This window comes from Gigantopelta aegis, chromosome 5 (genome assembly GCF_016097555.1).
Source record: "Gigantopelta aegis isolate Gae_Host chromosome 5, Gae_host_genome, whole genome shotgun sequence".
NCBI lineage: Eukaryota > Metazoa > Mollusca > Gastropoda > Neomphalida > Peltospiridae > Gigantopelta > Gigantopelta aegis.
This window is the reverse complement of record NC_054703.1, coordinates 20,811,610-20,827,800: the sequence shown is the minus strand read 5'-3', so window position 1 is coordinate 20,827,800 and position 16,191 is coordinate 20,811,610. Positions and strand designations below refer to the sequence as shown.

Below are 16,191 nucleotides of genomic sequence, written 5' to 3'. Positions count from 1 at the left end.
GCAGTAGTTCGTTGTACACAATTGCATACGTTGGTCATTAATATATAGGGAGATAAAATGGGACTTTACGATCAGTTCGTTCTATGCACTAGTTCATAAACTTCGTTCTAAGCATGTTCTTTATAAGTGTACTTTACTGTATATATGTATATTTTGCTGAAAAGTTAAGGATTTATAAATCAGTAAGCTAAATCAGAATGTGACAAACGGCGCCACAAACCACTCCATTAAATAAGAGCACACCGTGAAATTGTAAATGTTTATTTTGCACCTATTTCTACAAATAAAAAGACAAAATATAAAAAAAAAACCCATTAAAAATAAATTGCTAAAGAAATCCATATAATAAATGTTGCATGCATGTGGCCAAAAGGCACATTTCAGATGAACAGAAATTGAACTAAAAAATTCACACTGCAGTTCAACTTATAAATATATATATGTAACTTAATACAGAACATAACAAAACATCAAATTCATCTTATAAATATGTAACTTAATACAGAACATGACAAAACATCAAATTCATCTTATAAATATGTAACTTAATACAGAACATGACAAAACATCAAATTCATTTTATAAATATGTAACTTAATACAGAACATAACAAAACATCAAATTCATCTTATAAATATGTAACTTAAAATACAGTTCATAACAAAACATCAAATTCATTTTATAAATATGTAACTTAATACAGTTCATGACAAAACATCAAATTCATTTTATAAATATGTAACTTAATACAGAACATAACAAAACATCAAATTCATCTTATAAATATGTAACTTAAAATACAGTTCATAACAAAACATCAAATTCATCTTATAAATATGTAACTTAATACAGAAGATGACAAAACATCAAATTCATCTTATAAATATGTAACTTAAAATACAGTTCATAACAAAACATCAAATTCATCTTATAAATATGTAACTTAATACAGAAGATGACAAAACATCAAATTCATCTTATAAATATGTAACTTAAAATACAGTTCATAACAAAACATCAAATTCATCTTATAAATATGTAACTTAATACAGAACATAACAAAACATCAAATTCATCTTATAAATATGTAACTTAATACAGAACATGACAAAACATCAAATTCATCTTATAAATATGTAACTTAATACAGAACATGACAAAACATTAAAATTCATCTTATAAATATGTAACTTAATACAGAACATGACAAAACATTAAAATTCATCTTATAAATATGTAACTTAATACAGAACATGACAAAACATCAAATTCATCTTATAAATATGTAACTTAATACAGAACATGACAAAACATTAAAATTCATCTTATAAATATGTAACTTAATACATCAGATAATACAATTTTGGCAGATAAATATCAACACAGCTATTGTCATTTTCACATGATGAGTGTGGATCTGGAATCTTTGGTTTTGGCATAAATTGATAAACGAAAAGTAAAACTGACAAAACCGTTAGGGTGAGTGGGTGAGGAGAGGCCCTAATTGGGCCCCCACCTAAATCCACACCGTGGTCAGGATTCGAACCTATAGCCTTTGTCATGGTGCATCACTATTTGCTAAAATGCTGCTCTTAATTTACAACAAGACCATGTATTCACAACATGATCAAGGAACAATTTGAAAACTGATTTTTTTTTTTTTTTTACATTTTAGAATTGTGTAACATAAGTGAATGAGATGGAGTGGCAACTTCCCCCACTCCCCACCCTTCCCTCCCCAAGTGCTAAAGCAAATCCTCAACTTTGGGAAAAAACAACAGAGATATTTGGGCACAATGGGCTAACTCGACACCTTTTTACCACATATTTTCATAATTCTGCCTGCAAAATTAGTTGTAATGCATGTAAAGTACACAGTGATTCATTTATAACCTATATAGCTATTTGGCAGCAAAGTTAACATAAATAAATGATGTCACTGAGATTTTGGCGAAAAAAATGCGAGTCCATATGCCTATATTGTATAGCAGTCTGTTATAAAATGGCATACCTTACACATGGTGTTTCTGAAAATTGTTAAAATATATCCCAGAAAGTGGGGTTTTTTTTTTTTTTACAGCAATGGGGTGTATATATAGGACATGTATTTTCTCCTTAAGCCTTTGTTTATCTATGGTGCTACAAACTGTTAATATCGCAAAAATATTGTTTACGGCAAGTGTGTATATATAGGACATGTATTTTCTCCCTTTGCCCTCGGTTTTCTATGGCGCTACAAACTGTTAATATCGCAGAAATATTTTTTACAGAAAGTGTATTTAGGGTGTATATAGGACATGTATTTTCTCACTTTGCCCTCGTTTTTCTATGGTGCTACAAACTGTTAATATCGCAAAAATATTGTTTATGGCAAGTGTGTATATAGGACTTGTATTTTCAGCCTTTGCCTTTGTTTGTCTACGGCACTACAAACTGTTAATATCGCAAAAATATTGTTTATGGCAAGTGTGTATATAGGACTTGTATTTTCTCCTTTGCCTTTGTTTATCTATGGTGCTACAAACTGTTAATATCGCAAAAATATTGTTTATGGCAAGTGTGTATATAGGACTTGTATTTTCTCCTTTGCCTTTGTTTGTCTATGGTGCTACAAACTGTTAATATCGCAAAAATATTGTTTATGGCAAGTGTGTATATAGGACTTGTATTTTCTCCTTTGCCTTTGTTTGTCTATGGTGCTACAAACTGATAATATCGCAAAAATATTGTTTATGGCAAGTGTGTATATAGGACTTGTATTTTCTCCTTTGCCTTTGTTTTTCTATGGTGCTACAAACTGATAATATCGCAAAAATATTGTTTATGGCAAGTGTGTATATAGGACATGTATTTTCTCCTTTGCCGTTGTTTGTCTATGGTGCTACAAACTGATAATATCGCAAAAATATTGTTTATGGCAAGTGTGTATATAGGACTTGTATTTTCTCCTTTGCCTTTGTTTGTCTATGGTGCTACAAACTGATAATATCGCAAAAATATTGTTTATGGCAAGTGTGTATATAGGACATGTATTTTCTCCTTTGCCTTTGTTTGTCTATGGTGCTACAAACTGTTAATATCGCAAAAATATTGTTTATGGCAAGTGTGTATATAGGACATGTATTTTCTCCTTTGCCTTTGTTTTTCTATGGTGCTACAAACTGATAATATCGCTACTTGATTTGATATGCACTTGTATCATTCCCGGTCTCTTCATTATGCCTGTTTTGTTTTTTTCCCACAGTTCGTACTCTGTTGTGACCCCATCATCGTCGTATCCGGTTTCTCTCACATACGTCTCCGCAATAAACGAGTTCAGCATTGGACTGTAGTTCCACAACTGAAAAAGTTAAAGAATGTTTTTTCGTTTTTTTTTTTTTAACAACACCAATACAGCACATATCACGCAAGCATTTTACTATACTGGGCTATATACATGCATTGAGTCCCTTGATTTATTTGTTTTGTTTAACAACACCACTAGAGCACATTAATCATCAGCCACGGGATGACATACACTTGGTAATTCTGACATATACATGTAGTCTTAGAGTTAGCTTGTTTTGTTTAACAACACCACTAGAGCACATTAATCATCAGCCACGGGATGACATACATTTGGTAATTCTGACATATACATGTAGTCTTAGAGTTAGCTTGTTTTGTTTAAAGGTACATACTCTAGTTTTTAAACACTAACCTATATTTTTTTACTATTAGAGCCGCTTTTAATAACTGAAATCATACATTACTTAGATGTTATGGTTTAGATTATCAATTTCCGTACATTCGAAGTGTTTTTGGTCTTCCTGGTGTTTTTAATATCACAAAATGCATATCTCATATTTTTAAAAAAGCACGTGCGTCTGAGAAGTAACAGTTATGGAGTCGAGTTTTAGTCTATTTTTAGTGAGTATATCACCATTTCAAAGTCACAGACTCATGTTTCACTCAATTGTAACTTTATCCATATGTGTTACAGGTATGTAGATTAATTAAACTTAGGGTTAATTTTCATGGGTTGAAACTAGGGTATGTCCCTTTAACAACACAGAGCACATTAATCGTCGGCCATTGGATGTCAAACATTAAATGTGGTAATTCTGACATATAGTCTTAGTTAGTTTGTTTTGTTTAACAACACCACTAGAGCACATTAATCGTCGGCCATTGGATGTCAAACATTAAATGTGGTAATTCTGACATACAGTCTTAGTTACTTTGTTTTGTTTAACAACACCACTAGAGCACATTAATCGTCGGCCATTGAATGTCAAACATTAAATGTGGTAATTCTGACATATAGTCTTAGTTAGTTTGTCTTGTTTAACGACACCTCTAGAGCACATTGATTTATTAATCATTGGCTATTGGATATGTCAACCATTTGGTAATTCTGACATATTGTCTTAGAGTAAGTTTGTTTTGTTTAATGACATCACTAGTGCACGTTGATTTATTAATCATCAGCTATTGGATGTCAACCATTTGGGAATTTTGAAAAAATAAATGAAAAATGAAAAAACTCCACAAAAAAACCTTAACAAAAACAACCACATATCCACTTAATACAGGGTTCTTGTACTTTTGTGAAGAGAGAGAGAGAGAGAGAGAGAGAGAGAGAGAGAGAGAGAGAGAGAGACAGACAGACAGACAAGATTTTCAAGAACATTTTCAAAAACTTTAAAGTTTGTTTTGTTTGCCGATACTGAATGTCAAAACATTTGGTAATTATCATCAGAGGAAACCCGCTACATTTTTCCTAATGCAGCAAGGGATCTTTTATATGCACTGTTCCACAGACAGGAAAGCCACATACCATGGCTTTTGACCAGTTGTGGTGCACTGGTTGGAATGAGAAAAACCCCAATCAGTTGAAATGGATCCACCGTATCATGCAAAAGACTGTTTTTACCTATTTAATACCTGGGTTTTTTTATCTATATATACATGAAAACAAACTCAAACCCCAGCATATTTATAAAAGACAAATGAAAGACATCTTTTATTTAACGACACACTCAACACATTTTATTTACGGTTATATGGCGTCGGACATATGGTTAAGGACCACGCAGATATTGAGAGAGGAAACGCGCTGTCACCACTTCATGGGCTACTGTTTTTGATTAGCAGCAAGGGATCTTTTATATGCACCATCCCACAGACAGGATAACACATACCACGGCCTTTGATATACCAGTCGTGGTGCACTGGCTGGAACGAGAAATAGCTCAATGGGTCCACCGACGGGGATCGATCCCACACCGAACACTGTACTACGTCCCGCCCCTCGGCATATTTATACATCAATTTTGTCATCTAAACCGAAGAAATAAGAATAACTACAGTTAACATTTTCCCACACAATGGATTATAGATTTTTATAATCAATCATCAAATCGGTTGAGCTAAAGTGATCAATTTCTATATGCCCATCTATGATGGGTCGTATTATGGTATGGCGTTGTCTGTCCATACGTAAATCCGTCCATCTGTTGACTTTTTTTTTGTCCGGACCATACCTTACATACAGATGCATACAGGATCATCATACCTCACATGTAGGAACAACTTGGGGATGGTGGTGTGTTGCGTACTATTACTAGGTCACTGTGACCTACGTTTCAGTCTACTGCACATAACAGTAAATCCTTGTCCGGACCATATCTTGTATACAGATGCATACAGGATAATCAAACCTCACATGTAGGAACAACTTGGGGATGGTGGTGTGTCGCGTACTATTACTAGGTCACTGTGACCTACTTTTCATAGTCTACTGCACATAACAATAAATCTTTGTCCGGACCATATCTTGCATACAGATGCATACAGGATCATCAAACCTCACATGTAGGAACAACCTGGGATGGTGGTGTGTGGCGTACTATTACTAGGTCACTGTGACCTACTTTTCACAGTCTACTGCACATAACAGTAAATCCTTGTCTGGACCATATCTTGCATACAGATGCATACAGGATCATCAAACCTCACATGTAGGAACAACCTGGGATGGTGGTGTGTGGCGTACTATTACTAGGTCACTGTGACCTACTTTTCATAGTCTACTGCACATAACAATAAATCCTTGTCCGGACCATATCTTGCATACAGATGCATAAAGGATCATCAAACCTCACATGTAGGAACAACCTGGGATGGTGGTGTGTGGCATACTATTACTAGGTCACTGTGACCTACTTTTCATAGTCTACTGCACATAACAATAAATCCTTGTCCGGACCATATCTTGCATACAGATGCATACAGGATCATCAAACCTCACATGTAGGAACAACATGGGATGGATGTGTGTCACGTACTATCACTAGGTCACTGTGACCTACTTTTTACGGTCTACTGCACATAACAATAAATCTTTGTCCGGACCATATCTTGCATACAGATGCATACAGGACCATCAAACCTCACATGTAGGAACAACATGGGATGGCTGTGTGTCGCGTACTATCACTAGGTCACTGTGACCTACTTTTTACGGTCTACTGCACATAACAATAAATCCTTGTCCGGACCATATCTTGCATACAGGACCATCAAACCTCACATTTAGGAACAATGTGGGATGGTGGTGTGTCACATACAATTACTAGGTCTCTGTGATACAAATAAATCAAATAATTTGTCTATATTCTGAACATCGTATGGTTTTCCATCAAACTCCTGATGGGCGTATCATGTAAATCACCGGTACTCTTGTTACAGGGAAGTGAGAGCTATGCGGAAACGCGTAAATGCACTTTTCCATTTTGTCTAAAAAACCAAAAACATGATGTTCAATACTGTGGACCACACAAGGTTCAATTGCATGTTTTCACAGTTTCAAGTTTATGTGTGCCAGTTTAGATTTGTTAGCATTGAATGCAATTTTTGGCAGTTCCAGGGGTTGCAAACAACAATTTTCCAAAACCGCAGTAAGCTTTTTTGTTCCAGCCCCTCTCACCTCCCTGTTGTTAAAACGTATAATTGATAACTGGAACATCACTAGTTCATACCTCAAGCTTGATGGGGTAAGCTTTCTTCTTTCTGTAGAATGTAGCCTTCATGTCCCAGACGGGAGACGTCGTGTTCTGGCAGGACGCCGATTTCACTTTCTCACCTTCACACTTGAGAATAACCAACGGGTTACAATCTAAGGGAAAAGAATGGCTTTGTTTAAAGTTAGAAGTTTGTTTTAAACACACCACTAGAGCACATTGACAACTCATGCCAAGGCCTTTGAAACTAATACGTACGCTCACTCCATTGCCTCAGGCCGAGTAGAAGGAAGGAACGCACTCAACACATTTTATTTACGTTTATATGGCGTCAGACATACATGTATGGTTAAGAACCACACAGATATTGATAGAGGAAACCCACTGTCGCCACTTCATGGCCTACTCTTTTCAATTAGCAGCAAGGGATCTTTTATGTGCACCATCCCACAGACAGGGTACTTCATACTACAGCCTTTGATGTACCAGTCATGGTGCACTGGCTGGAATGAGAAATAGCCCAATGGGTTCACTAACAGGAATTGATCCTAGACTGACTGCGCATCAGGTGAGCGCTGTACCACTGGGCTACATCGATCCCGCCCTTTGTTGAATGAAAGTTTGTTTTGTTTAATGACACCACTAGAGCACATTGATTTATTAATCATCGGTTATTGGATGTCAAACATTTGGTAATTCTGACATGTAGTCTTAGAGAGGAAACACACTATATTTTTCCATTAGTAGCAAGGGCTCTTTTAAATGTCCCCTCCCACACACAGGACAACACATACCGCAGCCTTTGATATACCAGTCATAGTGTACTGAGTGATAAATGAAATACTTACCACCTGTTAAAAACAGCATAGCATGAGTGGGTGATAAATGAAATACTTACCACCTGTTGAAGACAGCACAGCAGGACTGGGTAATAAATCAAATACTTACCACCTTTTAACAGGGTATGATAATATTTTGTTAAAAGTCGCTAGCCACAGGGCTATAGTGGGTTTGTAAATTCCACTAGCCCACCAAAACAAAGCACTAGTCCCAGGGCTATATAGTGGGTTTGTAAATTCCACTAGCCCACCAAAACAAAGCACTAGTCACAGGGCTATATAGTGGGTTTGTAAATTCCACTAGCCCACCAATACAAAGCACTAGTCCCAGGGCTATATAGTGGGTTTGTAAATTCCACTAGCCCACCAAAACAAAGCACTAGCCACAGGGCTATAGCGGGTTTGTAAATTCCACTAGCCCACCAAAACAAAGCACTATTCCCAGGGCTATATAGTGGGTTTGTAAATTCCACTAGCCCACCAAAACAAAGCACTAGCCACAGGGCTATAGCGGGTTTGTAAATTCCACTAGCCCACCAAAACAAAGCACTAGTCACAGGGCTATATAGTGGGTTTGTAAATTCCACTAGCCCACCAAAACAAAGCACTAGCCACAGGGCTATAGCGGGTTTGTAAATTCCACTAGCCCACCAAAACAAAGCACTAGCCTTAATTTTATATAAGGCTGAAACGTTATGTTTCTGGGAATTAACACAACCCCTACACAGGCATCAAAATAAGTCTAGAATGGTCGTTCAGGTTACAGGGAGGTTACCACATGTTTTGTTCAACGTAACGGTAGTTTCGTTTATGAACGTAAACCAGGCAATGCATTCCGGACTTCCGCGTTTCATTTTCTCGTAAGCAATTGCACCGATGTTCGTGCACACTTGTGCAACTGCAAGCAATTATAGTCATTCCGCGTTTATGCAGTGCCCACTAGATAAATTTACTTTCAGATTTCTTTTCTCTTACCAATGTTCGCGCGCAATGATACAATTTCAGAATGTCCGCGTTTTAGTGTTAAAAGTATTAGTAGTAACAGGAATTCAATTCTAACTTTCATTTAGTTGTGGTAACCTATGGGTTACCAGAATATATTTTATGGTAACCTGTAAATGGGTTACCAAACACAATGCTTATTTTGATGCCTGCTACAGTACCTAAAGAAATACGCTGACCTGGTTTATATATATAAAAAAAATTCTATGTACATGTGTATAAATAATATATACATGTGTATATATATTTTTTTAGTATTATTAGTATTACTATTATTTATTTAAAATTTATCTCGACTTCAAAACAGAGAAAACCATGCATTTCTCTCCGCCAAGCTGTTCAACTTGACTCTAACTGTGGTGGGCTGGGTTTTACCAAGTGCAAGTTCTGTGCAGGTTCCAAGCGTTGTCAAACTAATCGTTGCCGGTCTTCAAAGACCAAGATGCAGTGCAACTCTAGGTGTCGCTCGACACTGCCGTGTGATAAATGAAATACTTACCCCCTTTCACCGTTGATGGCAGCTCTATTCCGGTTGCACTAATGACCGTTAACGTGCTAATTATGGAGAAGCCAGAGACACAAGGACATTTCACAGTGGGCTCATCTTTTAACAGCTGCCTATTAAAAAAATAATAAACAAAGAAACTAACTGTGTGATGGTTTAGTGGTGCAGTTTTTTCCCCCACCACATACGTAAATATTGTCGCCTATGGGATTTTATTTAGTATAGTGCAACCTTCAATACCTTGTATGTGATGGTTTTTAATCATATACATTAACATTGTCGCTTATGGAATTTTATTTGATATATTGCAACCTTCATTACCTGGCGTGTGATGTTTTTGTGTTTTAGGTTTTTAACTACATATGTAAATATTGTCACCTATTGGATTTTATTTAGTATAATGCAACCTTCAATACCTTGTGTGTGATGGTTTCTAACCATATATGTTAACACTGTCACCTACTGGATTTTATTTGATATAGTACAACCTTCAATACCTGGCATGTGATGGATTTTAACCACAAACACTAACATTGTTGCATATGCAATTTTATTTGGTGTAGTGCAACCATCAAAACCTGGCATGACATTGTGATGGGTTTAAACCACAAACGCTAACATTGTTGCATATGAAATTTTATTTGGTATAGTGCAACCTTCAATACCTGGCATGTGATGGTTTTGTGGAGTACAGCCTCAACAGAAAATCGGCCGAATGGTCGGCCTCCTTTAGGGCCGGCAGGAGGACATACCGGCCTTTCTTCACCAGACACGAGCCGAAAACACTGCGAGACGTTTGGAATGGCGTCTCGTGCACTTTCTCAGTCAACACGTGAACACGGTATTTTCTGTTTTCTTCCACCTGTAGCACAATTAAAAGAGGTAACATCAAAGTTGTGTAATCAGTGTAAATATTTTAGCGGGGGGAGGGGTGTGTGTGTGTGTGTCTAGATTGGTGAGCAAAGTTTATAGGGGGGTGGGTCGAGATATGCTGCCCTGAAAAATGTATTAAAAAAAAAAATTGTTTCACCCAGAAGAGGGAGGAATGGGAGGGGCTGGATGTGTGTATGTTTATGGTGTGTACGTGTTCAATCCCCTAAAAACCCTCGCACTGCACTTGCGCCTGATTAAAATCTGGAAAACAATAATTAAAGCGGAAATATAAAGTGGCATATAATGGTTTAAATATCTCAAACTCTTCCCTGAATTCGACATTAGGTCATACACATTTTCTTAGCTGGATATACTTCCTTTGGCTTGCCATTTCAAAAACGTAATAGTAGCTAGGTCATATGGTATTTACAGAATATTAAATGTGCTTCAATAACAGCTAGCAGAGACAGTTACTACAAACTTTCAAGAGAAGACCAGGTGATAATGATGCGACTAAGAACATGCCACTGTTGACTCAACAACCATATTTATACCAAATTCAGAGTGGGAAACAGTGGAACCTGCCAGTGTGGTACAGCATCTATGACGGTGGAACATTTCCTGTAACATTGTCCCACCTACCAGAACCAGAGAAAAGCAGTCTGGCCTTCAGATGAACCCCTGAAGGAGAAACTCTTTGGCCCCTTGGAGAACATACGGAATACAGCAGCTTTTGTTCGAGCCACTGGGGTCCCTGTCTGAGCGTACGACGATGAAGAAGAAGAAGAAATGAGCTTCCATTTTGCATCATATTTATGTCCAGAGTGAAATAATTTTCAACTGTCAGTAGCTTTAGCGAGTGTCAATGAAAATGATTTAACAAGGGACATAAACATGATATGAAATGGTAGTGAGTTTAATATCTTATTTCAATATACATGTATTTCACTAAACTTGTTCAATTAACGATCCAGTAATGTCGTAGTGTGCCAGTTGTATGACGTCAAGGTGTTACTTTTATATATACCAAGATGTTTTTAACCATATGGGTAACCATTTGCTTTCTCTTTCGAACCCTGTTATATAGACATACTTTGTTATGTGTCAACATGCCTAGTCCCTTCCTGGAAAAGAAATCCTACAGATTCCCCGCAATACATATACAGTATTTTTTTAACAAATAATACTATTTTCTTTGCGTCTATACAATTTTGTTCCAGAGGTGATTACCTTTTCGCGTTCAAATTTCAATGAACCGAATAAATTAAGCCACACCTACACACACACCCCACCTGACTCAATTTGTGACTGTAAAACCAGTATTCTAATTCAACACATTTGTAAGAATGAATCTGATTGGATCTCTACTAAAAATTTCAGGTGGTAAAATCACCTGAAATTTTCTGGCAGAAATACGTCATAGGTTAAGCGAGGAAACAGGGTTGTTTTGTAATGACGTCATAAAGACAATTTCTGTAGTGTTCGTTTTACATACAGAAGTTGTTAAATACTGAGATGGTTTTATGTCAGAAATGAACATATTATTCTTTATTAGTCGTTATCTAATCACGAGAGCTGATTAAATATGTCAAATTACACATCTATGTTCGAGCCGCTAACTGTCCGACTACCCATCGTCTGTTAATGGGCTGCCTAATGACGTCACCAGCTGGTGACGTTTATATGCTTATTCTTACTAAAAATGTGACAATTTCCTATTTAAAATCAACCAGCAAACAGTTTAATTAGAATAGGGATAACCCTACTGTGTTTTCCGATGTGCGGACATATATCGGTGCTTTTACAGTTGCAGATTTACCGTTTTATTGGCTCCGCTAACGAGTCGCCAATAAAACTAAATTTGCGACAGTAAAACCACCGATATACGTCCGCACATCGGAAACACAGTAGGGTTATCCCCTAATGGACATCCACAAATGGTCAAATACAGCAGAGTTTTAATTGTCCGCTGAATGAACGTTTACTTGTACATCGTCTGCTTCATGTATTTACCTTCATGATTTGAAAACCGATGCTATTGAGTTTGTCTCCAAGAAACTTTCGCCCCGCACTGACGTCTTGTTGTTCCAGCGACAACATGACTGTGTCTTCGTCACTGGTCACATCAAACAGAACCTGAAATCAAACGGGCAGCTTATATAGTGACCAGTAGAAAGGGGCAGGATGTTACCCAGTGGTATAAAAGTAGTACTAAACTAAATAACTTCCGGCTGGGTCAAAGTTCGAGGTGTAGCGAACTTTTGATAGAGAAGTGAACACCACAAGTCCTGTGATTGGTGATAAATGTGAGTATGTTGGTTGTAAAAAAAAATTGTTTCATCTGGGTAAAAAATGTATGCAGTTTTATTTCATCTAGTACCACTGTGTCAGGTAGCCTTGTGCTTGAAACATGTATGGGGTATCTGTAAAAAAAGGTACTAGAATTTTGTGTTGAACTAGGGTAGTCATATACATTAGATGTCACCCGTTATCTCAGAAATGAGCAGCCTGACCCCCAATATTTTCTGATTCACTTTAAGGGTCAGGGGTGGTAGTATTTATATCTGTAGTGTTTATGTCGACTGATACGCTGCAGGTAGGAGTTTTAGCCACATATGTTACCATTGTCGTCTATGGGATTTGATTTGGTAGGATACACCCTATAGCGCTTGACTGATGAGCGGTCTGTCTAGAGGATCGATCCCCATCAGTATCCCAGCCACAACTGGTATATCTAAAGCTATGGTATTTGCTGTCCTGTCTGTGAGATATGGTACATATAAAAGATTGTTATTAATTGGTTAGTGGGGACTGGACAACCCACTGGTAAAGTGGTTGGTTTGGGATCGATCCCTATCGGTGTGCCCATTAGGCTATTTCTCATCCCAGCCAATGCACCACGACTGGTATATCAAAAGCTATGGTATGTGCTATCCTGTCTGTGAGATATGGTACATATAAAAGATTGTTATTGGTTAGTGGGGACTGGACAACCCGCTGGTAAAGTGGTCGGTTTTGGATCAATCCCCGTCGTTGGCCCATTAGGCTATTTCTCGTCCCAGCCATGCACCACAACTGGTATGTCAAAGGCTGTGGTACACATGTGCTATCCTGTCTGTGGGATAGTGCATATATAAGGTCCATAGCTATTAATGGCAAACTGTAGCGAGTTTTCTCTCTAAGACTACCGGGTATATATGTCAAAATGCCAAATGTTTGACATCCAATAGCCAATGATTCATAAATCAATGCACTCTAGTGGTGTCGTTAAACTTTAACTTAGTGGTCGAGCACACTATAGCCCTCAAATAACAGATGTGTGTGTGTGCAGGGGGAGGGTTCTATGGAGTCAAAACCCCTCCCTGCTCAAGCAAATTTTCTCCCCCCCCCCAACATATTTTCCAAGGGAGTGCACGACTCGAAACCCCCACCCCATATAGACTTCTTTCGCCAGTCAAGACCCTCCCCTGCTAAAATTTGTGCACTGATGCCTGAATATAATATGTGTCTTGAGATCAATATGGACCTATTATCTCCCCCCCCCCAATCTCAGCTGGTGCCTCAGGACTGGCCCATTAAAGGTGATATGGTTTTTCAGTGTTTTATCATCTACATGTATGTCTCTAGACTCCAATAATTGGCATTATATATTCCCAAAAGGCTAGCCAGTGGACCAGGAAATGGTTTATTTAATGACGCACTCAACACATTTTATTTAAAGTTATATGGCGTCGGACATATAGTTAAGGACCACACAAATATTGAGAGAGAAAACCCGCTGTCGCCACTTCATGGGGTACTCTTTTCGATTAGCAGCAAGGGATCTTTTATATGCACCATCCCATAGACAGGATAGCACATACCACGGCCGTTGATGTACAAGTCATGGTGCACTGGCTGGAATGAGAAATAGCCCAATGGGCCCACCGACGGGGATCGATCCCAGACCAACCGCGCATCAAGCGAACGCTTTACCACTGGCCTACGTCCCGGGCCAGTGGACCACTACTGGTATACCAAAGGCTGTGGTATGTGCTATCCTGTCTGTGGAATAGTGCATATAAAAGATCCCTTGCTACTAACGGGAAAAAAATGTAGAGGGTTTCCTCACTTAAGGATACATGTCAAAATTACCAAATGTCTGACATCCAATAGCTAGTGATTAATAAATCAATGTACTCTAGTGGTGTCGTTAAACAAAACAAACTTTATGTTATATTTTTTAATCCCAATTCTGGACTAAAAAATTCCCAATATGAATGTAAATGTTCCTTTTGCTTATTATTATACAAAGATATATTTTGAAAATAATACATGTACGTAATTAACACTTGACAATTTTTACACCTCGATCTTAATTCAACCATAACGTTTCATAATGCAAAATACATATATTAATTTGAATAAACAGAGGCTATTTCATGGTGTTTATTCGAATAACTTTTTTTTATGTCAACTCGAGATGTGTGAAAATCATATTTTCACTTGCAGTGTTTGAAATAAGCACTTGTCCATTTGTCCCGACAAGTGGAAATCTGCTCGGACAAGCGAAATATACCTCAGTGGTTGTCCAGTGGACAAGTAAAAATGTTCAATAATCAAAACTAATGTCCTTGTACTTGAATAAAACTAACAACTCATTTGGACAAGTGAAAGTATTGGCAGACAAGTAGATTTCTACACATATTTGTCTGGTGGACTAGTGAAAATTTCTACTTATTTTTATCAGTGACTTGTTGTGTTAATGAGTGACATGTGAAAACCATATTTTGACGAATATTGCGAAGCAATAAATAAAAATATGGTTTTCACACATCACGTGTTGACAAAAAAAATTGTATGCGAAAAAACCCCACCATGAAATGGTCTATTTATTACATACATGTACATCTTTCCTAATTTTTGACAATATCTTTCGCATTTTGTTAATATCTTCACTTATCCTATTAAAAACATGTAATAATAATGGATGTTGGCAAATTATGGTGAGTGAACCACCAACTAATTTACAGCAAGATTTCAATGTGGAATAAATATATGCAATACAAATATTAATAGTGGCTCATATTATGTTCAAAGCTCTAAAGAAAATTGACCAAATAATTTTATTACTTGGGCGACTAACGCCATTATGTTTTAATGTTTAAGTTGCCCAAACGGGACATTGATCACATTTTGCGACCTGATTACAGGTCGTTTCGAGCCTGGATACCAATACCGAATGGTATATACGGTATACCGCCCAGCTGTAAAATACAAGTATATATATAGTATTACTATTTTAAATTGTAACTTGGCTTAAAAAGATGTTTCTGAATTAAGACTGAAAATTTCCATTTTGGAATGTAAAATGTCTAAAACTCCCAAGTCAAAGTTTTGACGTGAACCACGAACTGTCTCATTTTGCCATATTTTTTCTTACCAGGCCATATTTCTTTTGGCCTGCTATTTAAAAATAATAAAATAACTACCATTGTACCAATCAAGGGCTGAAAATTGAAATTTTTATGGCCATATTTTAATTTCTATTTTGAACCCTTGAGCGGTAGTTGCGATCATCCTCAGAAAGAAAGAAAGAAATGTTTTATTTAACGACACACTCAACACATTGTATTTACGGTTATATGATGTCAGACATATGGTTAAGGACCACACAGATATTGAGAGAGGAAATCCGCTGTCGCCACTTCATGGGCTACTCTTTTCGATTAGCAGCAAGGGATCTTTTATATGCATCATCCCACAGACAGGGTAGTACATACCATGGCCTTTCATATACCAGTCGTGGTGCACTGGCTGGATCAAGAAATATAGCGATCATCCTCAATCATATGATCATCTGTGAACTAACTCATTGGTTACCTGTGGGTTTTTCAGAAAATTGAATGACTGGAAATCGCTACTGGCCTGCGGATCCACAACCCACTTGCCGCGTATTATCGCCTCCGACCACGTTTTCTCTATCTTG

The 16,191-nt window shown here is 37.2% G+C and overlaps 1 protein-coding gene across 1 annotated transcript in view; it reads right to left on the bottom strand.

The window, feature by feature from the left end:
* Window positions 1–245: 245 nt before the first annotated feature.
* LOC121373385 (calpain-5-like) overlaps window positions 246–16,191 on the bottom strand; it is a 35,364-nt gene continuing 19,418 nt past the window's right edge. Inside the window, exons 7-12 of the mRNA XM_041500013.1 lie at window positions 16,086–16,191; window positions 12,237–12,359; window positions 10,016–10,212; window positions 9,345–9,463; window positions 7,023–7,159; window positions 246–3,340 (exon numbers count right to left, since the gene is read on the bottom strand). The exon at window positions 16,086–16,191 is cut by the window's right edge and continues 72 nt beyond it. Coding sequence (XP_041355947.1) covers window positions 3,155–3,340; window positions 7,023–7,159; window positions 9,345–9,463; window positions 10,016–10,212; window positions 12,237–12,359; window positions 16,086–16,191 — 868 coding nt within the window. The 3' untranslated portion in view covers window positions 246–3,154. The remainder of the gene's footprint in view (window positions 3,341–7,022; window positions 7,160–9,344; window positions 9,464–10,015; window positions 10,213–12,236; window positions 12,360–16,085) is intronic.